The following is a 26,931-nucleotide window of genomic DNA, read 5'->3' on the forward strand; positions in this document are numbered from 1 at the left end:
AAGTCAGTTAACTGAAGTCAGTTAAACTGCCTTAGCGAGAGCAGAGAGATCTCCTTATATGTGTAATGTTGTTGGGATGCACGTTTAATCTCAACTGGAGAGGCTTCGATATCTGGATATGTATATATGAGAATCGATTTGCTTTTAGGCTTTCTGTTGTGGAGGGAGAGTCTTTAAACTAAAAGACCTGTAAGACTGACTGAGGGAATCTTTTAATGGTTTAAAACTCTCAGCAAAGGAAACCAAGTAAGCTTCAAACTAATTCTCTGTAGTCAGTGGTCCTGGCTATAACCAGCAACTCCTTGTCTTCGGTCATCAGGAAATATTTATATGAGTTCACTGTGCCCTGTGAGTGCTCTCTGAGATCTGCATGTCCTCATTAATTCTTCTGACCACAGGCTCATGAAATGTCTCGTGTCATGTAGAGCTTCACTTAACTCTTTTTAACTCAGTTAATGTAATCTATATTTCAGCCATTTGTTATCTCAAAAGTGATTATAGTATTGTACAGCTGGATCATCTGTGTGGGAGAAAGGAATTAAGGCAGGCTGTTTGTTACACCTATCTTGACAAGCATCTTAGAATACCATGCAGTAACCTCCACAAACTATTATGTTTTCATATTAAAAGTTATCTGCCTTGTTTTCACTTTCTTGTCTCTGAGCCTTCTTAAGCAACTCCATTTGTGCATTTGTTCCATTCCTTCTTTATAGGCCTATTAATTAATTTGTACATCTTGCTAGTGTTAGTAATTTTGATTTTTCTTTTTAATATGTCAATCTTCAGTTTTTATATTGTGGCTAAAAGAAGAGTGTGTTTTACTTCTTTTAATTGCATTGCTTTTATAGGAAATTTATTAGTAGTAGCTTAAAGGGGAACACTTCCAATAACTGGTACATTCTCTCTCCTTTAGAGATTAACCATTCCAAGCAGTTGTCCCAGAAGTTTTGCAGAACTGATGCACCAATGTTGGGATGCTGATTCAAAGGTAATTTAATTTGTGTTTGATTTCTAAACCACCACTCCCTGCCTTGTTTTGCTAAGTGTGTTAGTGTTTCTTTGGGGGACAAGTCCCAGCTAACACCATTGCTGCATGCTAGTAGACACGTTTCTTCACAAAGATAGCTGAGGCTGGCTCTTTTAATGTGTTTACATATTTATATCTAAATGTCTGTCTTTCCCCTTTAATCAAGGGTTATTATGCTACTAACTTACCTGACTACTCAAGACAATGCCTCTAAATAGGGTGAGATGGCAAGAATGTAGCCATTTTTGAGCAAGTGAAAAATTGTTCTTTTCCATTTTCTTTCAGGAGTTAATAGTTAATTTTTCTTGGATATATGTGAGCATCATGTATGAAATATCTGTTTCAGGGTCCAACTTTGATGCCTTGCTTGTGTTGAAAACATGTAAAGAATAAGTTAATCCCTAAAATGTGGGTAGGAACAGCAGCAGCATTCTAAATTAATGTTAAACCTCTCCAAATCTTACCCCTTAGGACTTTGAATTATGAGCTTTATAATGATTATACTGTAATAATATAATAATAGAAGTACTGTAATATACTGTTTAACCATAAAAACAGAGTAAAAATACAAGTTAAAGAGTCAAACCATTGTCACTATTAATCTGCCCCTGTGAGAATAAACTAAAAGGGAAATTAAAGAGAGTGTTTACTCAGCAAAAGCTTTTGTAGGTTATGGGAGTTACCTTCTTTAAATTGACTCTGCTACCACCCTGTTGTACATAAAACTGGCTGGAAAGAGCCTGTGGACATACTAGCTTTATTACCAAGTATTAGCATCCATTTCCTTTGTCTATGAAGGTATTTGAGAGAGGGAAGGATAGATAAGGAAAGGAAATTATGCTCTTTTTCTCAAGTCAAAGCACCAGCAAGAACTTTGCTCCTTTAAAATCAGAAGAAAGTTAGCTAATAACTTCAGAGATACTAAGATTAATCCCAAGTGAATTATAGCGCTTAGGTGCTCTAAAGCTAGAACTTGTTATCACCAGAGAGTAGCCATAGAAGAGCAGTATGAGAAAGGAGATTTCCCTTCTTGGTTTCTTTTTTTTTTTTTTAAGCAAGAAGTTGCTTTCCTACAGAATAGATCTGGAAGCCTGAGATCAATCATCAGTGTGTGGTTTCCACATGAACAACCACTGAAATGCCATTCCCCTAATATCTCCCTCTTTATCCTCTCCATAGAAGGGGCAGGAGAAAAATGCTTTGAGTCTTTGAATCTACAAGTAGACTGTTTAAGTTCTAGGTCTGTAATTACTGAAGAGCACTTTCCAGTGGTATCTACATATCTTTAATAACTATGCCCAAGCATCAGCATCGTTATCAAATGCCACAGAAGAAGAATTATTGGAGCTTCTTTTGTGTAATTGCAGGACATACTAGATAGCTCACTCTCTGGCTTGCTTTAGCCACATATATGTGTCCAGAAGGCTGTTGCTATTTTTCAAGGAGAGGGAGGGATCTGCATGTTGTGAAAGAAGGATGCCCAACCATCAGGCTGAGTTCTGTGTGCCTGAGTAATTCACCTGGGTGTGGGCTGGTTCCTGGGAGCGTTATTCCCAGAGGCGTCTCTGGAGTGCGCAAAAGAGTGAATCTCATGTTAGATGAGTTTTTCTGACACTCTGCTCTTTGCTATTTTTTTCATGCAGCTTCTCTTCTGTTAAGCAATTATAAATGCTTTGTTCACATGACTGAAATGGAGTAATCTCTGGTCACAGTTTGGGCATGTGACTGACTTATTCAGTCATGTGTTGGGAAAGGATCGCTACTTAGAGCTCTCAAAATGCCTTGATAAAAGGTTGTGTGGCCTGCATGAGCCAAAAGATGGAGCACACTCCTCTAAAATACTGCTCTGTGTAACATTCCCTTTTCCCCAGGATTAGCTTTAGAAAATCAGGTAGTCGATGCATGCACAAGTTACTGAAGGTCAAGTGGGGGTGAGCTTGAGGATCTCAGCTGCTCAAAAGGAATTGCTAACGCATATACTTTTAGCCTGCAGAAAGCACAAGGTATCTTTAGGTGGCTTACCCCTGAGAAAAGAGGAGGTGGAGGCTAAGGAATACACTTGAAGAGCTGCTGCAGAGCAGCTGGAGTGTCAAACACTGCTCACACCATACCTTCCTTATGGGAATGGACAGAGTTATTAACTTTGCTTTAAAATCTTAAGAATTTCTTCATACATGGAGAAAAATGTTCATAGTGCATTGCTTCCACGTGATATTTGTAATGGTAGTCTTTATAAAGTTTAAACTGTGCTAGTTGAAACAGTCCCTAGTGGTTTCAAAGAATTTTACTGAAATGTTAATTACTAATTATTTTAAGTCAGTAATTATTAAAGGACAATCTCCGTGGTAACTACGTATCTTAAATAACTACTTCCACGTGTTAAAATCCCTACCAAACAAGCTGCTTTTGCTTGGGTACTAGATAATTGTACAAACAAGGTTGCTCATCACTGGTGCCTTTGTTTACTGGGGATACTTGCTTTTGAAACACAGGTGAGTGGTTCTTTCTCATTTCATCTGTTCCTTCAGTTTATCCCCCTCTAACATCAAAGATGTTTATAAATTACTAAGTATTTTAATGGAAATCAGAAACCTGGGAACAGAGAAGCAGCAAGAAAGGAAAGCCATGTGGATTAAATATCCTGGTTTTATGCAGACCTATTTAGTAAGAAATACTGAGTGGAAGGAAACAGTAAAAACATTAGCCAGAATTATTTCTAGAGGGGCATATATTTTAAAGATTTTTGTGTGAGACATCACAGATATAAAGGGAAACAATTTGCAAAGGCGACTCATGCCTTGATATTTTAAGAATCTCTTATAAGGAATGACTTGAGATGCCTGATTTTCTAGAAAGTGCTGAGCAGTCATCCACTGAAAATAAGACTGTTTTTTTTAAAAAAAGCTTCTCAGCTTGGGCTCCCAATTTCAACAATCGCTTCTTGCCAGTTTTAGCCAAGGTATCAGCCTGCACTTAGAGTGCATTTATTAAAAATGAAGTTATTCTTGCCTAGGGGAAAGAAACCAACAAAACCCACATGGCAGTTGTAGGCTTGTGTCTTCCTGTCAGCTTCGCCTCCAGGGAAAGCTGGTACCTGTAAATCTGGCAGCTACAAAGCTGGCAGGGTAGCTGCTGGCTTTTCACAGAAATTGCACAGCCAGAGATGTACAAGCTTTGTCAGTACTGTGTGACTGTGCGTTTGTTCCAGGTCTAGTTGCGCAACTCAACAGTTCCTTGGCCTGTAGTGTGGGACCCAAAGAGTGTGTGTTGCTGCTCCTCCCAAATCAGTCGGTGCTTTCACCCACCTTTTGTAAAAGCCCTGTTCTCTGTCATTATCTGCACTTTAGTTGCTCCAGGCAGACCCAACTATAGGGTTGACTGTGCTTACTTAGTGTCAGCCCTGCCCTATACTTCCCAGTATACCCCCAAGAAAGGAGCAAGTAAAACTCACGGAAGTGCTTTGTAAAGGAATCCTAAATAAGCCATAAAATATTGTAATTAATGCAGCATAGGGATGTTTGCCCTTCATCTCTTCCTGAAAATAGGATTAGTTTAGTAAAGGCACATTATGTACCTGCCAGTCCTTTGGACAGTATGTAGCAGCAGCACCACCACCCTGCTGTATTGGTGGAGACCCACAATCTCCTGTCTGGCAGTTTCCTCACCATTTGGGAGGCTCTTGAATCCCTTGAACAGTTCACACCCACTGGAGTGGTTACAAGAGATGCAGCTATAGCAACAAGAAGGGTGTGAGGGCTGTTGGAAGGTTCCCCTGCCCCAAAACTGCACCAGAGTTGTCCGTCCTGGTTGGTGCCAGGGATGAATTTTGTTCCCTGTACCCCCGGTGCGGCACACTCCCTTATCAGGGAGGTTCGTGCTCTTCCAGGCCACGTTCAGAGGATCTCCTTAGCCATGGCAGGTCCAGCAGCATCATGCATGTAGGGGGGAGGACTGCTGCCTCCCCCAACCCCCCCATAAATGCAGGGGGACCCTGCTGGTTTCCACACTGGCACTAGCTCAACAAGTGCAAGCAATGTGCTGCTGAATAGACCTGCTGCCACACTGCTTGGTGCGCCCAGGTTGTCGCTCCATGGGCGCTGGGCTGGGGGCCAAATCGCATAACCACATGGTGGCTGGGGCAACCGCTGTCTGTTGCAAAGAAAATCTGCATAGCTCATCCAACTGCCTGTTGCCTGAAATCATGGAGATGGACCAAAAAATGATAGACAAAGCCTCCAGTTACAGCCGAATAGTGCAGCATTACAGTATAAGAGAGCTTGTCTTTTTTTTTTGTTATGCATTTGACACTTTTTCATGCTGTTTGACATTTAAAATAAAGAAATTGTCTTTCTTTTATAATGTGGAAATCACTTGGATCTTCCTGGGAGAGACACCTCAGCATTGTTCCTAATTGTTTTTGTGCTCCCAAATTAAAATGCACGTTTTAATTGCGGCATCTGTAATTTTAGCAGAAATGGTATAATTACAGGCGCGATAGAGAGAGAATGTGCATCATCCTCTTATTATGTATCTACATTTTGTTTCAACCTTTTGTCTCAACCTTGTCTGGGGTCTGTCAAACAGACTAACAGAGTCAGCGCTCTTTCAAGAAACACATTTAACTGTGGCTTTTTTCAGTTTTCGGTTATTATCCTACTTCACAGCTTCCTTTTGGGGCGAAGGGGAAAGTAGAAAATACAGAGAAGTTTTAACTGCTCTCTGTGACTAGTGAGCACAGTGGGTGCTGGACGGAGAGCCATGGAACAGAAAGTTCAGTAAATGAGCTCAGGACAGAAGAGCACAGACACCACTGACATGAGCTCAGCTGCCAGGGGAGACATCCTCATCTAGCCTCAATCTTCACTTCTTCCCCAGCTGCTCCTGAGGTAGCTAACTGAGAGGTTTTTCTGGAAAGTCTGTCCTTCTCTGCAAGACGGGAACTGCAGCCAGAAACCCTTTTTTGATGGGCAGCTAAATAGCTTGTTCACACATTAAAGAGTTTGGGTTCCTACCTGTGAAAAGCCACCTGTCTTAATTACCAGCTGGTAATGGGTCCAGCCTTCTCTTTTTGGCAGTATTTTCCTTCTTAGCTTGAGGAAAACTTTATTCTTTAGAATTAAGAATCTTGATGGTTATTGATGCTACTAGTGTTGTTTAATGCTCTTCTTGAGTACCAAAATGTTTTACTGGTAGATAGGGGAGACTAAGCTAAGGCTTGAGTCCTACAAGCTTACGTGACTCTTTTGAAAGTGACCTTTTCTTCAATGGGACAAACAAAAAAAAACCCCATTTACAAATTTATAGTCATCTTGTAGGATACTGTGTTCAGAAAGCAGCATCCCAATTTCTGTTGCTTGCAGTCTTTCAGTTGAAAAATTCCTGCAAATAATTTTACACAGTAGTAGTTGTATATGAATGCAAATGCTGTGTTTTGTTTTGGGCTTTTTTTTGTCTTCAGAAAAGGCCATCTTTCAAGCAGATCATTTCAATCTTGGAATCTATGTCAAATGACAGCAACCTTCCAGACCAGTGTAACTCATTCCTGCATAACAAGGCAGAGTGGAGGTAAGTTTCCTTCCTCCCAAGATGAATTGATGTGGTTTTCCTTTGAAATGGTATGAGTCCATATTATTTTCAGAAAGACATCAGACTTTGATGATGTATTGGTAGAAAATATCTATGCTTGAGGTATTTTCAGAACATAACTTACCTTGTTTGTCAGGAATGCCCAGAATGTTGTGAAACTTGTATTAGGAGCCACTATACTTAGCTGTACCCTATATTTATTACTACACTGGTTTAGGTGTCTTGATATTTATGGTTTCATGATTCACTTCTTAAAACCAATTATGCGTTTTCAGTCAATAGTGTGGGGGCAAAACAACTCAGGTATACGTATGTTTGATGCAATTTTCATAGAAAGTGTATAGGTGTATGTTTATATTTTAAAAAAGATAAAGGGCATAAAGAAATATTCAGATCAAGCCTCCATTTGTCTTCACTTGTATGCTTTTTGCCATTTTTTTGTGCATTCTCTCCTTTGTACGGACTTTGTGTCCACGCATTCAGCCTATGCCTAGGCCAGCCCTGTTTTGGCATAGTGCACCAGCATTGCTTAAGCATATAATTTTACCTATCGCCAATTGTAATTTTTATTCCTAAGTGATTATAAATGGGAGATGAGATTTGAGAAAATTTTATTACATGACACAGTTTTTTTACTGTAAAAGTTTCAGCCTATTTTCCATACGTGCCAAAAATTCAAAAACCTGTCCCCAAAGCTCATTTGTCAGTTGGAAAGCTTGCTGCTTCACAGTACGTCCTTCTGTTTGGAAAAGAAAATTGAAAACAGATCTGCATAGGCAGAAGATTTTTACCAGATGATCGTGCCTCAGTCTATATTAAGGAGAGCTGGCCCTGCTCCAGGTAAGCTGGGAGCAGAAATACTGCAAGGTTCCCTGCCTGCAGTCAGCGCAGGAATCGAAGAAACCTGGAGCAGGGCTGCGTGGAGGATGGGGAAGAGCTCACGGAAAGCCGGCTTGTACCAAACCCAGCGTCCCAGTTTCCTCCGCGGCCCTCCAAGGAAAAGCACGACGTACAGTTTTAATCGGGCGACTGGAAAAAGTGAGCCGGCGGTGGGACGCGTCCCCGGTCACACGGCGGGACTATAAATAGCCTGTTCGGGGCCGGGGCCGGGGCCGGGGCCGGGGCCGGGGCCGCTCCTGCCCTGACTCAGCAGCGGGCCGGCGGCAGCCCCGCGGCCTCGGCGACCGGCGGCGGCGGCGGCGCGCCACCTCCTGGCGACAGCGACGACCTGCGCCTCCCCGCCGCCGGGCCGGGGCCGCGGACGCCGGGGGACCTGGGGACCGGCCGGCCCGCGCTCCGCCCCGGCCCGGGGGCCGAGGGCCCGGGGCCGGGGGCCCGGTCCCCGCGCTCCGGCCCGCCGCCTCGCTCCCCTGCGGACGGCGCCGCCAGGTTCCCCGCCCCGAGCGGCCCGTTACGCTCGCTTCGGTGTTGCCTCTCGCCAGCACCCGGCTCCCATACATTCGTCAACGATTTTGTCCCCGTGGCGCTGCTTTGACAATGGATCAGTACGCCCTCTCGCCCCCCAGGTCCACATTCTAAGGCTCGGGACAAATGTCGCGTACTTAAAAACGTATTTCTTGGCCACCATTACTTATGCAGACTCTGGACATCATCCTGTGGTTTTGGTAGCAGACGGAATTCAAGGAGGGCTGGAAGAAAAATATCCCCCGGGGATATACGCCCCTACATAGGAAAAATATTTAAAAGATAAGCAAGTACTCAAATTCCTTTAGGAAAGACAACTACTTACTACTTGCTAATACAGCAGAATAAAAGCTCTGGTAGTTGACATTTGGTAACATTAAACGTCTGTTCTTTTACTAAATTGATTCATTTCTTGGAGTGTGACTCAGGTAGCCCAAGTATTTCTTGCAAATTTTATTCTGATGCACCTAAATTGCTCAGATGAGGAGTGGCTAACTAGGTATTAATCAAAAGCCATGGAGAAACAAAAAGTTCTTTGGTGCCTTTTTTTTTTTCTTTTGGAAAAACTTCTTGCCATGGAGACTTGTTTTAAAGGTAAAATTAGCGCCTTTTTTTAAGAATAAATAACTTGGACACAAGGAAATACAAGAGAGAAAATACAAGTTCATGATGGGGCATGATTTGCCTGAAAGCAAAGATGATTTCTGAATTAAGCCAAAATGAAAACACGAAGTGCAGAAAGAGCGCAAGTCATGTGGGGACTTGCTCAGAAGCTGGGTAAGAGGGGCACTCTCTTGCCTGAATTCTGGTAATGGCTGCCTTCCCTGATGCGAAAGCCATGTTTGTATGGAGGCACTCATGAAGGTTAAGCCAAATTAGCAGAAAGTATGCAAAAAATATGCAAGTTAAAGTAGATTAAAGACTTGTATGCATAAAATGATCCCAAGGGATAAACTGAAACAGACTAAGACCATTTCTGAGAACAGTTGCACAGAAGTTTAACGTGTTTTAACTTCTGCATTGAAAAATCTTTGCTTTTACTCATTGCTTTATTTTTTTTTATACCATAGTGATTTGCAAAGAGATAGTTGAAGCAGCAATAGGGAAAGAATGAGATGTGTTACCAAGAAATAGGGAATTTTAATGAAGCCTGGTTATAAGAGCCCTGGAGAAGAGTGGGCTTGGGAAAAGCGAAGGTTACGCTTGTTCCTTTGAGGAACCTCCAAATTAGTGATCCAGATATTGTACTTTCACAAGGGTACTGCACTTTTCAAAGCAAATCAAACCTCAGACAAACTGGATTACATTTTTTCCCACTCTTAAAAAAAGGCAGGGTGAGGTTCTTTCTGTATAGGGATGTGCAAAAAATGCATCCGTAACAGCGAGTAACCAGAGTCTTCAACAACTCTGGCTGGCTGGTGTGAAAACTGAGAGTGGGCTGAGTCTATAGATGACTGACAGAGGTGATAAAATAAATGACACTTTGACCTATTTTTAATGTGGTCTTATTTGCAACATTTACTGGGATTGATGTTTATATTAATAATACATTTTCATCTGCCTGTTCTATCATTTCCTTAAAATAATTCAATATCTTATTTCCTAACTGTTCTACCCTTCATATTTTTGTTATTTAATCAAAAAGGGGCACTCTATTACGACTAAGTTGCACAGGTCTGCCTTATGTCTTTTTAGAGCTCTCTCTCAAGTCAGTTGTATTACAGTAGGAAAAAATTGCTATTGAAGTAATGATGTTCCAATTCAGTGAGAGATCACATTTGTCTGCATTTAGTCATATATACTAACTGCATTTCTCCTTCCATCCTCTCCCCACGAGTGGCTGTTCTAATGATTAAAATAGTCTATTAGTGATACTTACATTAGTGTATCAGTAGCAATTCAAGACATATAAACAAATGCCAGTCATTGCTTTTAATCTGTGACTGTTTGTCATTATAGTTTCTAATAATACAGTATACGTTCTTCAATGTCAGAGAGTGAAGATTATTCTAGAAAAGCCGGTAAGCTCAGACTGCAGAACTACAGAAGCAAACAAATCCACATGCCCTACCATGTATAATGTTTCAAGCTGCTTCATTTATGAAGTAAGACTCATTAAGTGGGCAATGTACGGTAGCTTTCTCTTTAATTACACAGTTTTATTATACAGTGGAATTATTTTTCAGAATGCAACTGTTTTCACAGACTGACCTTTTATTATAAGAGAAGTTTCTATCTAATGAAGAGAGGTAATTACAGCACAAAATAGACTTTTGACATATAGAAAGCTATTGTTACCAGGACTTTACTAGTGCAGAATGTTATTTAAAAGAGAACTTAATTTACATATTTTAAAAATTATAGAGTTGCGTGTAAGTAGCAGTGATGTTGAGAGACAAACTAAGAAAAGTGGAGCTTGCAACTATCCTCAAATTGCTCTGTAGTTCTCACAGTAGATTGCATAGTACGTGTTGCACCTGGCAGAAAAGGTTTATGATAGGGAAATGAATGTTTGGAGAGGAGTCACTTTCTGACCTTCTGTCCAGTGCTTTTTAGTTTTGTTCTTTTATTGTCTCTTCATTAGGGTGTGTGACACTTTCCACCCAGCACTGAGATCAGCCTTGACCTTTGCATGCCTAAATACGAGAGAGAATTTTGCTTGAAATCTGAAGCATAGTAATTGTGAGGGGCATTTGTTCTGACCACCACATGGAACAGCTCACTCAGCAGGATTTAAGTGTGATAAATGCCCTTGCCCCAGGTGGCTGATTTTTGCAGTAGAATTAAGCGTGGTGGTAGTTTGCAGTAGAGTTCGCTAGTTATTCCAGCTCTGAATCCTTTCACTGTACTTTTTTAGCATTACTCTCTGACAGAGATGTCTTATTAAAATAAGAAACCTATAAGATTTGGAATATTTAAATTTTTTTCATTTACTTAAATAGGCTATTTGGGTATGCATTTTCCCACAATGAGAGCCTGAACTCCTTTAGGTTGATACCGGAGAAGAGCTTAATCATTCCATGCTAGGACAGGAGATTTACGGGAAGAAATAACTCTCTTTTTTTTCTCCCCCAACCCCCCCAATAGAAATGACAACTAACTCTGTTAGTCCTTTTATTTTCTTTTTGAAAACGTCAGAAGGAGCAGATTTTGTTTGCAGTGTGTTTACAAAGGAAAAATGTTGTGAAAGTTTGAGCAGAAGATTTGGCATTGCAGAGTCCCAGTAGCTATCGTCAGAGCTCTCTTCAGGATCTCTGCCTTCTTAGGAGCTCACTTTCTCTAGGAGGAAAATGAAACGCTCTGATTGGCTATTCCTACAATGTGAATAGGAAACAGTCAAAGTAATAGTCAGGACACAGGTGGCAGGCAGTGCACATTCTCCCAAACAGTCATGGAAACGGTTTGTTAAATGCAAATACAACCTCATACAAATTGGAGGTTTTTCTTTGGCTATCCCACAAGCCAAAAATGTGGCTGAATTTAGTGACAGAATTATTTTTCTGTACCTCCTAGTATACACCCATGCATTTGTAGCGCAAAACTCGTTAAACTCTTTTCCAAGAGCAGTTCAGTTCATGTGTTTAAAATATACTGTCCATCAGAAAGCATGTCAAAGGAAACCACTTTGTTAAGAGATGAGGTACGCGCAATGCAACCCAATAAAGACAGTATCTGAAGCTTCTTAGAGTACTGCCTTCACTTCCTGCCTTTCTTACCATTCACACCTTTTCATGTATGGAGAGAAGCAGAGAAAAGTAAACCAAACCCTTTTATTAGCTGTTCCTAACTTGAGAAGCTTGTATTTGTAACCATTTGTGAGGCTGGGTCGTATCATGGTTTATATTCTTGCTCTTGTATCTTCACCTAGAGAAACAGGAAGGTAAGTGGGAAAAACACCCCAGTGCTGCTTCTGTGTATTTTGAATGTAAGTCCCAATAATACTTGTAGCCAAGCTATAAACCCACGCAAATGGGCTTCTTGAACTGCCCATATTGTGTTGCTGATGATTGTCCCGTTACCAGTTCTTAATGCAGTTTCTTTATGGATAAGATCATGCTTCATGATGTTGAGGGAAAAGAAGGCATTTTAGTTCTTAAAATGTTGTTATTATATGGCATTTTACTCTTCTAAATATTATTTTTCTTCAACTGAAGGTAGTATGGTTATTCTCAAGTATAAACATTGCCGGTTTTTCTTAAAGCCCTGAAAGACTTTGCATTTGGTAATTAAATGAACTGCTTGAGTTAGTATTGTACTTTTCAGCTTTTCACATTTAATTAACATTCAAGTGGGAACTATGAACAATTTATATCTGTCAGGAAAAGACAAGACGTAACAAATTGTCTCCGTGCAGATGTGAAATTGAGGCAACCTTAGAGAGACTAAAGAAACTGGAGCGTGATCTGAGCTTTAAAGAGCAGGAGCTAAAGGAACGGGAGCGACGTTTGAGGATGTGGGAGCAGAAGTTAACCGAACAGTCCAATACTCCTGTAAGTAGACAATAATTCAACCTTTCATCTTACTTCAGAAAGTATTTGGAGCTTTGTCTATGTAAATCTAAAGACACACCAAGGAAATAGAGCCCTTTTTCTTTAGCTGTTCCTTTGGGCCAATTAAAAACTGTTTTATTACATCACTGCAAATAACTATACTATTTTTTTTTAATTTCATCTAATACATTAGATATTAGATATTGCTGATAGTTCATATTGTGCCATGGGCACTTAAGTAGTTTCCCATTGATTAAATTACAGTTCTTAGCTTTAAAAGTTGATTGCATTCAATAAATTCATTTTTCAACTAGAAAGCTATTGACTTTAATGGATGCAGGATTTGGTCTTTTATGTAAGAATCATCTGTTTCTTGCAGAAGAAGTCTTGAGAAACGTATGTAGATTTTTTTTTTTTAATTCTGTTGTTTTTCTTTGAGAAGAAGCAAATTTCCATTCTGTGAAAAAGGGGGTCAAAATTTGAAGGTTAATTTAGGGCTTTGTTCATAATTACAGTTAACATACTTGTACTGGCCAGTTATTAGCTGTTAGGACTGCCATATTTCTGTTAATAAATTGAACAAAAAAACTTTCTTGGATTATCTTGAATTTCTTAACTAAATATGATGCTCTTGACTACTGATTGGCAGAGGGAGGACCACAGGGTTAGTGCATGGCTAGACATACTACAACAGAATTGTTGTTAGGAAAAATACTGCATTACCTACTTGTTTTTAAAGCACTAGCAAAACAAATACCAAATTGAGATTGCAGTAGCATATGATTTTCTTATGCACAATTTTATCCTACTTATAACCTTGATTCCAGCCAGACCCATTTATATACAACTTGTTTTTAAGGCATAGCTTATTGCTGTTGTTTGAATGAAGTTGCATTCATGTTCCAGCTGTGAACATGCAGTAATGAAATCATGAAGAATGAATGTTTTCCTATGTGCAGATACTGTATGTTCTCAGTAGATATCTATGCCTGCTTTAATGCTTGCAAAATTCCAGTAACTGAGCTGTGGGCCATCATCTATCCTGAGCACAGCATGAGACACAGCCTTAATGAGCAAATCTTTTCACGAGCAAGGCCCTAGGGTTTTTTATGCTGTACTTGCTTATGACTTCTACTTTTCACTTAGAGCTGGCATTGCTGAAAGAATAAAGCATTGTGCTAAGGCCTATTGTGCTAAGCATGAACTATCTTTCTGCATAACATTAACCCAACTCTCCTATTGCATTTAAATGCAATTTCTTCTAATAGAGAAATATAGGTTTGTTTTTTCTGTAGATCTTTAGTGAGCTGTTACACAGAATGGCTTTAAAAAAAGCCCTTTTGTTGGAAAAAAAAATTGACATACTGGAAAAAATTGGCTTGTTCAAGCAGGATTGGTCTTTTCATAGCAAATGAAGTTCTACAAGGCACTGGTTACAAATACAGCTATATTTTAGATTCATAGCTGTAAATAATTTGCAAAATATCCCTGGGCATTCTGTTTGCAAGCTGTAATCCTTGGAGCCAAGTGTCTCCCTCCCTCTCTTGGGTCAGGGTATGTCTGCTCAGCAGTATCAAACTGGAGGATTGCAACAAGGAGGTGCATTGCTCAATTTTAAGCTACCTTGGCTGTAAAAACAATAGTAAAGATAGAGCAACCAGAGCTAATAACACAGCTTAGGGTGCCCACTAGGCTTATACCTGGTTCTTAACCAACACTAGGCCTTGTTGTGTCTTATCTGGTACTATCATCCCTGCTTTACGCTCTGCAGTCACTTCTTTGTTTTGCTCTGCAGCAAAGACCAGAGGCCAGCAAATACTATTGAAGTGGTGTGCAGGAGGAGAAACTCAAAGCAAGTGAGAGGAGAACAGGGAAGCTGTCTCTGCCACTTGATTCTCCAGTATTTTAGGGTTGGTAGACACTTCATCCTGCATGGTAGGTAGCTATGAGTGGCAGGCTGTTCCTAGTCAAAAGAATAAAGTATAGCTTTATACACATGAGCATGTGATTCCCAGGCTGCCCAGGGAAGTGGTTGAGTCACCATCCCTGGAGGTATTCAAAAAGCGAGTAGGCGGGGTACTCCAGAACATGGTTTAGTGGGCATGGATGATGGTTGGACTCAATGACCTTGAAGGTCTTTTCCAACCTAAATGATTCTATGAGAGAAGGATGAGGCCAATCTTTTAAGAACACTTCTGTGAAAGCAGTGTTTCTCCCTGCTCTTGTTTTGACCCTGTTTCTGCTGTGTCTTATGCAACAGACACCTTTGAGTCTGACCTCTGCCAATTCCCATTGTGCAGATCTCCCAGAGCCTCTTGCACAAGGGAATCTGGAGCCTTTTGGAGGAGTAAAATATATCCATAGCTGTAGTGAAATGGGAGACTTCTTCTGAAAGAGGACCTCGCTTTAAGAAGGGAGTGTATGTAGCTAAGCTGAAGCTCATATTTAGAGGAAGACAGCGAGCAAGACATGAAATCCAGATATTCACCTGTGGTGCTGTGCACCTGCAGGTGGTCATTTAAGAAGAGCAGTGGCTTGTACAGAGACTGGGGATCCCAGCCATCTATAAAAGTGTCTTCATGATAGTTACCATATGCAGTGCGACACCAAAGGCAGGGCCTGTCGCAAAGAGCTCCTAAGTTCCCCAGGTAACAAGATGGCAAAATATGGAGGAAGTAAGGTGATCATAACTTGCAAAATGAGCCACAGTTATGGCCCATTCGCAGCTTACCCACTGCCAGGCACTGCATAAACACTGAAACGTGTTTTAGAGGAAAGCTGTTTTGCAGCTTTGTTGTTTTTTATAGGGAATTCTTCCCGTATGTCAGGGGATGCTTTTCCATGGATCTAAAGTGACTACAACTCCAATAGCTCATGGAAGAACTACCTGGCACTGAATAATGTGTGCTGGGTGTCTTGTTTCTGTGGCTAGATGTTGTTTTTAAAACATTCCTTCTCTATCAGTAGGAGCTTTTGGTGTCCTTGATCCAAGTAGCGCTCTGTTGATGGTGTAATTGGTTTTTTCCTGTACAGCCTAGCTGCAGGTTCTTTCGTCACTTAGCCATTAGATGCATGAAGAGTATTTAGGGCACCCCATCTCCCAACTTCTTAATTTTATTCTCATTTCTTAAGCCATGATCACTAACTTTTGTTAACCACAACACATATAGAAAGCCTATGTGAGTAGGGAAAACTTGAGAGGAACAAAAGACAGATATTGTCCTTTTTAATGATAGACAACTTGTCAATATAAATGGTTTTGCCAAGAAGTGGGCACTCTTTGAGCAGCCTGGCCGTGAAGCCTCCTGTGTTACAGACCAGGGCATCAGCATAATCACCCCTGTAACCCGTTGCGACCAACTGCCATTGACACTTCAGTCAGTTTGCTGATTAGGTTAAAAAATATGTGGAAAACTGTGAATTTTGGACAGGTAGTTTTGCAAACAGCTTTGGAAAGAAAGGCCAGTTCAGGTGTTCACACACAGCTCTTTTGCTGTTGCTTTAGTAGGTAGTTTAATTTGATATGAAACTCCTGAGTTTTTACTCCCTGTGGAGAACAGGCAAGCGTGTCACAGAGGTTCCTAGCCCGGCCACTCTGAAGAGGCATTAATCATTATTTAGCTTGAGAGGGCACATTTCATTTGTTATTACAAACAGACTGGGTCAGGAAAATGCTATTATTTGTAGGTGAAGATCAAATCAGTGGAGATTTAATATGGTGTACAACCAAATGGCAGATATCTATTGATATCACTAAAAAAAAAAAAAAAAAAAAGCAGCCAAGCTGAAGAAGCTGACCAGCTGACCAAACAGCCCCTCTTCCCCTGCCTGCCTCTCCCTGGGACAGCTGCCAGAAGCAAGGTGCTGGTACGGGCTGGAGGCCGATCCCCGTGTCCTTTGCATTGGTGAGAGGCTTGTTTCTGATTGTGGCCGTTGCAGGGTGACCCCTTCCTCTCCTTTTGAGTATATGCTCAAAACCAGTCTTTGCACAAATAATACTGCTGCTGTTATTTCTGGTATTTAGAGGGCCGCTACTTCTGCACCAAACTTTGGGAGCTTGTTTGGGTTCTCTGATCTTAACGTGATTTATTCTTCAATCCTGAAAGTTTCAATTAAGCAACTCACTCAGACTTCTGTTGTACCTGTGTTGCCTTGGGAGCCAGTCCCCCTGGCTGGGAAATGTCACGTTCTGGTTTACGCTGTCCAAAATGAAGGATTGAAGAGTTTGAACCTTCTTTTGTCATGAAAGCTCTGCTACCTGTGGTTCTTGCCATGCAACTCAGTGATTTTGCACTTCTGTTTAAGAACAATGACCCCAGAATGAAGCTGTCTGGTTTAATGAATTCTTACTTGATCTCTGTGTTTAGATTCACTAATCGTTGTGCTTTCTGTTGATTGCCAACTAATCTGGTGGTGTCTTTTTCCTTGATTTTTAAATTGGTTCTAACTTTCACTTTTGCTCTGTCCTTTCCTCCTTTAAATAGTTTTTCTTACCTCTTGCTGGAAGAATGTCTGAGGAGTCTTACTTTGAATCTAAAACAGAGGAGTCAAACAGTGCAGAGGTGTCATGTCAGATCACAGCAACAAGTAACGGGGAGGTAGCTGGCATGAACCAAAGTCTGAAGGCCTTGATGATGACGGGCTTTGGGGATATCTTCTCTCTGAACCAAGCAGGATCTGTCCTGCATTCTGGAATGCAGATAAACATGCAAGCCAAAAAGAATTCTTCTAAAACCACCTCTATGAGAAAAGGAAAGAAAATCAACGTGGCTTTGGGTTTCAGTGAATTCGACTGGTCAGATGACGATGATGATGATGATGATTATTTTGATGATAGCAGCGATAGCAGCGAATGAAATCAGTTATAGAATTAACCCTGAAATTGGTTTTAGCAAAGCAAAACAATAAAGTTTTAGAACAAGAATCCTGTCAGTTTGGTCTGTTTAAATCCTGTAAAAGAAAAAAAAAAAAAAGAGACGTTTTTCAGGCTGAGCATGTTTGTGTGTAGAAAGACATGTTTTTGTTTAGATTGTGCTGACTTATTTCTGCTTTGATGAAATTTGGAACTAAACTTTTCCAACTAATTGAGATTATTATTATTATTTTAAGAACCGTGATTATATCTATAATTCTTGATGCCTGATTACAGAAACTATGGCTTGATAAACTTAAGATCTGAAAACATTGGGGGAAAACTTCAATGCCTTTAATGCCATTAATGTACTTCAAATTTTTCTTTTGTGTTTTTTGTCATTTCCCTTACCCCTTTAATTGTCAATCATATGAATATACTTGTACTTCCAGATTTGCTATTCTCTACAATCCATTCTTTCTTACTGTTGCAGTGAAGGGGTTTGCTGTGTTTCAAATTTAAAGCCTTTTTCAAGGTGGCATTGTGGGAAGTCACAAATAGTTTTCTAGGAAGAGAGAAGCTTGGTTGAGGGGAAGACGGGTTAGTTAAATACACAGTTTAAAAACTGAATAGCAGCAGAATCCAGGTAATCCCTATTAGTAGATGATTGTATAAATGTTCTTTTCCCCTCACATGTGTGCGCATGTGTATATAATTCACTCTAGCAAAGCGAACTGCAATCAGACCTCTGCATCTATTATCAGATATTGTGATCTAGAAGCTAATTTTCAGTTATGTTGATGTAAATCCAGGAAGCCTCATTAACTTTGATGGACTTACTCTTGTACCTGAGAGTAAAAATCGGTGTTAGTAAATTGATTCTGTTGCATCTCCTAAGCCTTGTGTGCTACCCTTATGAAAGGACGAAGAGAAGCCACAATGACATTTCAGCTTGGGCCCTACTGCTGTGGCTTATGTGAAATTCTCTGTGATGGTGGTAATATGAGGAATATTTACTAGTCTCTGCATACCTGTTTTTTGCAGCTAAATCACCTTTGAAGTATTGCCACTGCTGTTACGACTTACCGTAAAACTCAGTGTGTAACAATCTGCTGCAATAATTGCCTGCCAGGCACTTATGTTAAGAGCAGCAAGTACGTTTCTCCTGATGACCCCTTTAGTGGTGATGCAGAAGGAGGGAGGAAAACCAGTGCGAACACAAATGCAGGTTAGAAAGAAAGATGTTGTAAAATATTTGCCCAAGGAAGAAGGGCAGCATTTCAAAAGAAAAATGTTACTGTCTAGTTCAGCTGTAGTGGGAATAAGCCATCAAAATTCCATTCTCAATTACTGGAGGGGTTTCTTTTATGAAAACTTCTGTTTTTGAGTGACTTCTTTAATTATAGGCTTGCCTGTTACACAGCTCTAACCTACGTATTATGGTGAGTGTTTTTGTAGATAGCTTAGAGAAAAATGGATACATTAGATAACAGCAGGCCTGAAATCATTACATGTTCACTCAACAAAAGAGAAAGTTCTTTGAAGGAGTTTTTCTGGAGTGACGAGTGGGCACCTCTTTGGGTTGTGAGAGAGAATTGTTTTATCCTTAAGCATCAGCACTGATCTGGTAACCTGCAAGGCAGCGAGTGCTGCGCTTCAAGCTAGCCTACTCCACTCATTTTGCACAGGATTAGACCCTTAATTTCTGTAGGATGTAATTCCACATTCCACCTTGTTCCTAACGGTTGCAAATCTATTGGTTCAAAGTTAACCCTCTTGTATCAGAAAGCTTTTGTCGTGACAGAATTGTAATTTAAATGGTGTAATAAGCTTACAGAGTATCCCAAGGAGAAGCTTGCTCCTTTGGCACAGGTAGGGATGGCTTCTTAGGTCCATCAAAGCAACCTGACTTTAGGGAGAAAAAGGGACATTGAAGGGAAAATAATTAACTGGAAATGAGAGCAAATAGGCTGTTTCCAGTGCAGATTTGTACTATTTTTGTAAGTCTGTCTCTGCTAACACCCACAGCAATGATACTATTTTTGTAACTGCCACTTTGCACCTGGGAAAATTTGATGGATTTGTGTAATCTAATCTGTGCACTTTAGATCTTAAGATGTGTGTCATTGTGCATAAATTACTGTACCACATAAGCAATGTAGGGTTGTACAGCTTTAACTGAAAATGAAATTTGGTTCAGTACTTTTAGTATTCAAAAAAACAAAACAAAAAAATCTGTCCCTAGCGTTGATATTTTGCACATCTGACAATCTCAGGGCACTTCATGCACGTTTATATTTGCATGGGTTTTAACTGAATTTGTAAATCCACTCCTTTATCTATACAGAAGTAAAAATAGTCCTTAAGTAGTATGACACAGGGTTTCACAGTTGCAAAATCACAAGATTTAAGTCCATCTTCAAGGTTTTCTGCCTACCCAAGTGTGTAACTTATTTCAGCAAAATATCATCAGAATTTGGTAGCACGCTCATAGGAATTTCCACTATCTACTTAGTTCCAGTATTTTTTGATGAAAACAAAGATGTGGTTTTTTTTCCCCTTTCTTTCTCCATACATTATTTGTCAAAGCAAATTAAGCTATGTTAAGGAAAAATTTAAACTCTTTTAGAACTTACCCATGTGTTCGAAGTAGCAAAGGTGGTCTCTGAATTGTAGAGAAGGTGATAACATATGATAAACTATTGTGATGCAGTTCCCTTAAGATAGTCTTATACTTAGGATATTGGCTATGCTTATTAAAAAAAAAAATGGTACTGATTGCATTTTTACTTTCCTGTGATGACTTTCATACCAGATGTCTCCAGTTTACAAGCCAAAAATCATATGTGAGAATCGATCTGTGTTGTTTCTGCCTCTGATATGCCTCTCACTAAATAAAGGTTTTGGAAGTGGCTGTGGTGGGCAGGTATGTTGGTTGGAGGAGGTCAGAGTATTTCATCTTCCACACCTGATTTTGCTCTGCAGTTCCACCCAGCCTGTCTTCTGCCTGTGTCGTCACCAGGATACATAGATCTCCACAACAGCTCACGGCCACATAGTGTGTCAGCTTATGAAAGCTCTAACCAAACCCAGAAAGTGTTTCTCTGGCTGCTCTGGGCTGTGAGCAAAGCCACCAAAAGCCTTCCTGTGCCTCGTATACCTCTCAGCTCACTAGGCCCTGCCAGGCCTTTTGGGATCCCAGTTTTCTCTACCTTCCGTAAAGCCCTGGAGGTATCTGCAGTAAAATAATATTGCTGCGTTTGATGGAGGGGAGAGGTAAGAACCAGGCCTGAACTTGTCGTTTTTACCAGGCTGTTGTATTGCCAGCATTGACTTAGATGGGTATACGTGGCCCAAGAGAAGAACGGTGAGGATAGGCTTTTGGCTTGCTTAAAGATACAGGGTGAGCTGGGACCAAGGCAGGATGTCCAACTCCCTTTCTTTTCCTTCAGCAGTGGGAAAAAATGGAAGGGGGAATTAATGGAGGGAGACTTCTGATCTAGTAATTTTTGTGATAATCACAGTACCACTAATTCCTTGGAGTAGCAAGTGTCCTAAGGTATGGTGTGTGGTGTGTAGGTGTGCTGCATCCCCAGCTGGCTGCGTGCTGCCTGACGTGGAGATGGTCCCCTCTAGGTGGGAAGGGCTTCCAGGAGGTGAGGTCTGGCGCAGCTCCTTGTCACACAGTCAGTCATGTTCTTGACCTGACGTTTGTTTTTCGTTCCAGCAGTTTTGTTAGGTGTTGATTCCCTTTCCTTCTGGGTTTTAAAGTGGTTGTTCCGAGTTAAATATTTGATGCGATAATGATTTATATTGCTATCAGCAGTAGCAGTAAATCCATAGTGTGCATATAGCTGTTAAGTATTTAGCAGTGTTACTCTGTGTCTTTAGTACTGTAGTTCCTTTTTCTGTAATCAGGCAGCTTTTACAGGTTTTTAATAAGACCTCTAACTTGACAGAGGTTTTAACTACAGTCCTAGGTAGAACGTTCAGGTAGAAAAATAAGTTCATTTATTAATTTTCACAGCCCTTAAAATTCACTAGTAGGAATCTGGAGGAGAGACCTTTCCCTTTTCCCCCAGACTTCAACTTAGTGTACACTGTAAAATCTGCACAGAGATATCTGATGTGCGAAGATTTAATTTTAAAACTGTAGAACCAACAACCTTCTTTAAACATTTTATATTGTGTGCTAAATATTCATATGCCTTTTAAAGTCAGATATAGTCCACTGCATTTCTTGCTTTTGCACTACTGAAGAAGTTTTTTACTGAATACTCTAGGAGTCAATGCTACTTACACTTCAAGTGTGAACCGATGAAATTTGAATAGAAAATATTTTCACAGTGTTAGAAAATTTCATTTTCCCTTCTGAAAAAACAAAGCTGAGCACAATGCCTGTGCCAAAACTCTTGTGCTGTAAACTGAATATATCATTTGTGTGGAACATGCAATGTTACACTTCTGTGTGGTAAAACCTTGCAGCGTCAGTTATTCTCTTTATTGCACTTGACATATGATGTCTTGTTTTATTCACACTGTGGATTTGATTTTCCAGTGTAAAACCAAAGCAAACAAACAAAAAGAAATCATGCGATGTATGCAATTTCCTCGATTGGTGTCAAACTTTCTTTTGATGTGAACTTTTTCCTTTGCTTCTCTTTGTTCCAAACTTCTATTTTGCAATAAACATTTTGACAGTAAATTTTATGCATCCGTGTCCCTGTGTAAAATGCTGGTGTTTCAAGAGGTTCCATATTGTCTGCTGCTTTAAGTCACTTTTTGTATTACTGTGTGACATTTCTCCTTTATTCTCCCATCTTTTTAAAAAAAAATTTGGAATAATACAGAACATACTCTACCACTGGTTATATTTAAACACGGAAAAAGCTGAAAAAATCCATTGTGCAACTGAAAATGCAATACTGAACTTCTGCAGTAAATTATTCAGTTGTACAAATTATTGTACCAGGCTCCTCCCGCAGCACCAGCCGGTTTGACTATAAGAACCTACAAAAGGCAGGACCCACTGCCTTCCTAAGGATGTTTACAATTGCCACTTGCCCTCCCTTGTGCTCAGGTGTTGCCCCCAGCACTACTTTTGTCCCACAGTGTCCTGCCCAGGCTGCGGGTAGCTGTTAGCATAGGGAATGCCTGACTAACAGCAGGTAGGTCGAGAAGATTGGCTGGAAGTATGGTGTAGTAGTGAGAAGAAGTCAGGAAGGTCTCTCTTTCTCTGGCAGACACATCTTCCCTTCTGCCACTTCACCCTGATGCCTTTGGTTCTGTCCCTTTTGGGGAAGCAGTGGGCAAAATGATGAGTTTGAGGGTCTGCTAGGTCCTCCTCACAGAGGTGGCTTCAGCTGGTCTCATGGGTGGTTTGTGCCCAACAAGGCTTGACTGAAGTATTGGTGGAGGAGGAGGAAGAGGATCTGAAGAGTCCTCAGAGTGGGGTGGGCAGCAAAAAGTCATATTTGCAGAAGTCAGGGGGAGGAGGCAGAAGTCAAGGGGTGTTTGGCAGTCACAAGTCCTTCAATGGGAGGTTCACGTGGATGCTGCAAAGGGTGTTTCGCAGTGATGGCTGAAAGTCGTGGGTGGATTACACTCGACCCTGCTCTTGTGCATGGAGGGCCAGGGAAGCACTTAGTGGGCAATTCTGCCCTGGCGCTCAGTGTTCAGCTGGAGGCAGGCAGGGGTGAGTGCCTGCAGGGGGGGGCATGCTTGGCCTGTGGGTGGGGGCTGGAGAGCTTGTGGGTGGCAGGGCTCTCTGGAAGAGGTACCAAAGCCTTGGGGGCTGGTGGGTGACCGAGCTGAGTGTCTCATAAGTCAGTGTTATGTACATCGAGTAAGTTTGCAACTACATCATGGTATTGAGCCTTTGGGAGCCACTGACAGTCCGAGTATATACATAGCAATTAATGTTAACCCTTTAGCTGGGTAAAAATGCCAAGAAGGTGAAGCTTGGAATACCATATATTTGAATGAGTACAACGACAATCAGTATTACAGTGACATCTCCTGTGTCAGTTTTCAAATCATCCCAGAATTTCACTTAATGCAGCCATTCTCCTGGGCGTCCTCTGTGGTTTCCTTGTACTTCAAGAGCTAACACCATCTTGCATACAACAAAGCGTGCCCTGCAGCACTGGAGGAGGCTGGGAAGTGCTGCGCTCCCCCAGCCTCAGGGGAGCAGTTAAGAAGCATTGACAGAAACCAAAAGAGACTTGTCTGTACAGGAAGACTAGCCACAGTGACCCAACTCCAAATTCTGCTTTCACTGCTGTCTAGTGACAGTTTTCCTTCCTTTTGCAGAAAGTACCCATCATTCAGGAGAGTGGTAATCACAGTGTTATTTTCATTGTAGAAATCAGGTGGTGCCACAGCCATAGCAAAAGCAAAAGACTTCCCATAGTGTTGGAGCCAAGAGGAGAGGCAGCTAGAGAGTCTCTCACCATTGGACAGTTTACTTTTGCTTCCTAAATTGTTTCTATTGGAGATCTGCTGATAATTTTATCTACATAAAGCAATGGGATTGATTTAGCACTGCCACCATGCTGTTGGTCAGCTTGTGGTCAGTGTGAATCCAAGGGTTTAGTATGTCAGTATGAGAGGTTCAACAAGGCCAAGTGCCAGGTCCTGCACTTGGGTCACAACAACCCCATGCAGCGCTACAGGCTTGGGGAAGAGTGGCTGGAGAGCTGCCTGGCGGAAAAGTACCTGGGGGAGCTGGTTGACAGCCGGCTGAATATGAGCCAGCAGTGTGCCCAGGTGGCCAAGAAGGCCAACGGCATCCTGGCCTGCATCAGAAATAGCGTGGCCAGCAGGAGCAGGGGAGTGATCGTCCCCCTGTACTGGGCACTGGTGAGGCCGCACCTCGAGTACTGTGTTCAGTTTTGGGCCCCTCACTACAGGAAAGACATTGAGGTGCTGGAGTGTGTCCAGAGAAGGGCAACCAAGTTGGTGAGGGGCCTGGAGGACAAGTCTTATGAGGAGCGGCTGAGGGAGCTGGGGCTGTTTAGCCTGGAGAAAAGGAGGCTGAGGGGAGACCTTATCGCTCTCTGCAACTACCTGAAAGGAGGTTGCAGTGAGGTGGGTGGGTGCTGGTCTCTTCTGTCAGGTGGCTGGAGACAGGACGAGAGGAAATGGCCTCAAGTTGCAGCAAGGGAGGTTTAGGTTGGATATTAGGAAAAACTTCTTTACTGAAAGGGTTGTCAGGTATTGGCACAGGCTGCCCAGGGAAGTGGTTGAATCACCATCCCTGGAGGTATTCAAAAAGCGAGTAGACGGGGTAATCCAGAACATGGTTTAGTGGGCATGGTTGATGGTTGGACTCGATGATCTTGAAGGTCTTTTCCAACCTAAATGATTCTATGATTCTATGAGAGTCGCAGCCTAAAGTCCTGCCCTTTGCAGGGGAAAAAGAACCAAATAAAATCAGCCACCAGACTAAAATTTGGGAGGAGGGGAGAAAAATGGTCAGACGGTTTTCTTTTCAATTCGTGTCTCTCACACAGTTGCTGCCCTCCTTTGATATTTGTGCGTGGACCGAAGAAGATGTGGTGAGTATTTTGTGTTAATGTGGCCAGCATTGCGCTGCTGGAGCTCTCTAACAAATTACAGTGGGTACAGAGGGAGGGAGAACCAGATCAGAACATCTAGGTGAAATTTTACTGCTATTTGGTGAAACTTGTGTCCCAGAAAGGCTTTAAAATGGCCACAAGTAAATTAAGGACTCAAGCGACCTTCATAAAACAGCCGTGTTGTCCAATGTCCAGAAAATAATTTGTGCTGGGAGCTGCCAGCAGCCAGGAGGGCATTCCTGAGTGATCATTTAAGGAATGTGGAAGTGCCCCAAGACCTATCTGAGCAAGACCTGTCCTGGACAGGACAAAATGGGTTTGAAGGTTTTATCCCACTGTGTGCCACCAGGATGGCAATAAACTGAAAGAAAGTTAAGGGATTTTTAAGGGGTGTGGAATCTCTCTTCAGTATAAAACAATGGCATTGAGTCTTTTTTACCTTTTTATTCAGTTAAGAGGTTAAACAAGAAACATCAATGATTTATCTCTAGCATAGTGATGTGTCATAGTGATTTTAATGTCCCATCTAGTACCCTCCTTGTGTGTTGTCCGTCATGGGGTTGTTCAGCTAACGTTTACTGAAGGACTGTCTGGAAAGCCAGTGCAAAAGCCGTAATAGCCCTGGCTCCTTAACTTCAGCCCTTTTAGCATGTGACAGGTAGCTAAGCTTCTGCTTCAGTCATTTCTGTTGTTCTTCATAATGACAAACTGAGGGAGGTGGCTGCAAAATAGAAGGCAGTTTAAAAAAGCTAAATAAAAGTAATCACTTACTATTGGTGAATCTTGAGTCCTTTAATCCAAAGTTAGAAATATTTTAAAATTTTGTTTTAAAATGGAATGATTACTTGCAAACTCCAAATAACTGTAATAGAAAATTTTGACAATGTGAACTTCAAGACTGATTCCTCTTTTTTGCAGTTTTTCTGGATGCAACAACTTACTAGAAAAGGTAAAAGCTATTCATATGTACCTTCATATTCACATTTATTAATATATATACATTTGCTCATCTTCTCCCTCCAATAAAGCACCCTATGGATTTCTGAATAACCTCTTTTATCTTAAGGCGATGCTTCTGGTGAAATGAGTGTATATGCTAGCTTGTTTAAGGACCATCATATCACTGGGAAACGATTGCTTCTTCTAGAAGAAGAGGATTTAAAGGACATGGGAATTGTTTCCAGAGGACACATCATCCATTTAAAGGTATTTTAACAGCACATGTTGAATGTTGCAATAGGTTATAGTGTAAATGTTAAGGAGTCTATGGGTTTTCAGTAGTATTAACAACAAAAGAAGTTATAAAGCTAAATAGAGAACATACTTGGTATAAAAAAACCCTAGAGTTGCAAGTTCATATGGATCTAGAACCCAAAGCAACCTGAGCATTTTATGAGGCGTGAAAATGTGCTGTGGTCTTTATACTCCTCTGCAGTTCTTCATTTTCTTTTAGGCTGGACTGTCAGTACTGCTAAAGATTTGCCTAGGAGGGCCATTCTCCCAGCCAAAAGCTTTGGGTATCTTCATAGAAAGTTCTCCCTAAAGATTTCTTTTTAGCTGAGGAGGGAGCAGATATGAAAATAGTTATTTGAACTGAAATCTCAAAAATTCTCAACTTTCACATCTCATCTATAGCTTAAAACATACTTTGACTAACAAAACTCCATTAGACAACTTCAAGGCTGGTTGACGGCCAGGTTGCTTTGCCCTTAAAGCTTTGTTTCATGGAGTTTTATATATCTAATGTTTGTAATGAGTTAAGAAAATCATGGTCTGGACCATGACAGCAGTAAATAGTATTAATATTGCAGCCACAGGAGAGAGTTCAGTTTCCTGGCAGTCAGTTTTGGAAAAGGATTTCTCTAAAAGCAGCATGTATAATTCTGTTAGGTCTCAATGATTTTATACCATAATCTGCTAGTAAAGAGCTACTTGTATCCTAATTGCTAGTCCTGCAACTTTAGCTTCATA

At 41.1% G+C, this 26,931-nt stretch overlaps 1 protein-coding gene across 3 annotated transcripts in view; it reads left to right on the forward strand.

Moving 5' to 3' along the window:
- The window catches only part of MAP3K20 (mitogen-activated protein kinase kinase kinase 20), a 95,496-nt gene that overhangs the window by 47,802 nt on the left and 20,763 nt on the right, over positions 1-26,931 (forward strand). For 2 of the 3 annotated variants that reach the window (XM_069781447.1, XM_069781446.1), the window contains exons 9-14: positions 914-988; positions 6,486-6,592; positions 12,393-12,528; positions 24,895-24,939; positions 25,879-25,909; positions 26,027-26,166. In XM_069781447.1, the coding sequence (XP_069637548.1) occupies positions 914-988; positions 6,486-6,592; positions 12,393-12,528; positions 24,895-24,939; positions 25,879-25,909; positions 26,027-26,166 (534 nt within the window). Of the gene's footprint in view, positions 1-913; positions 989-6,485; positions 6,593-12,392; positions 12,529-17,012; positions 22,086-24,894; positions 24,940-25,878; positions 25,910-26,026; positions 26,167-26,931 lie in introns of those variants that run through there. The other variant, XM_069781448.1, reaches the window with a different exon arrangement.

This window comes from Haliaeetus albicilla, chromosome 4, assembly GCF_947461875.1.
Source record: "Haliaeetus albicilla chromosome 4, bHalAlb1.1, whole genome shotgun sequence".
NCBI lineage: Eukaryota > Metazoa > Chordata > Aves > Accipitriformes > Accipitridae > Haliaeetus > Haliaeetus albicilla.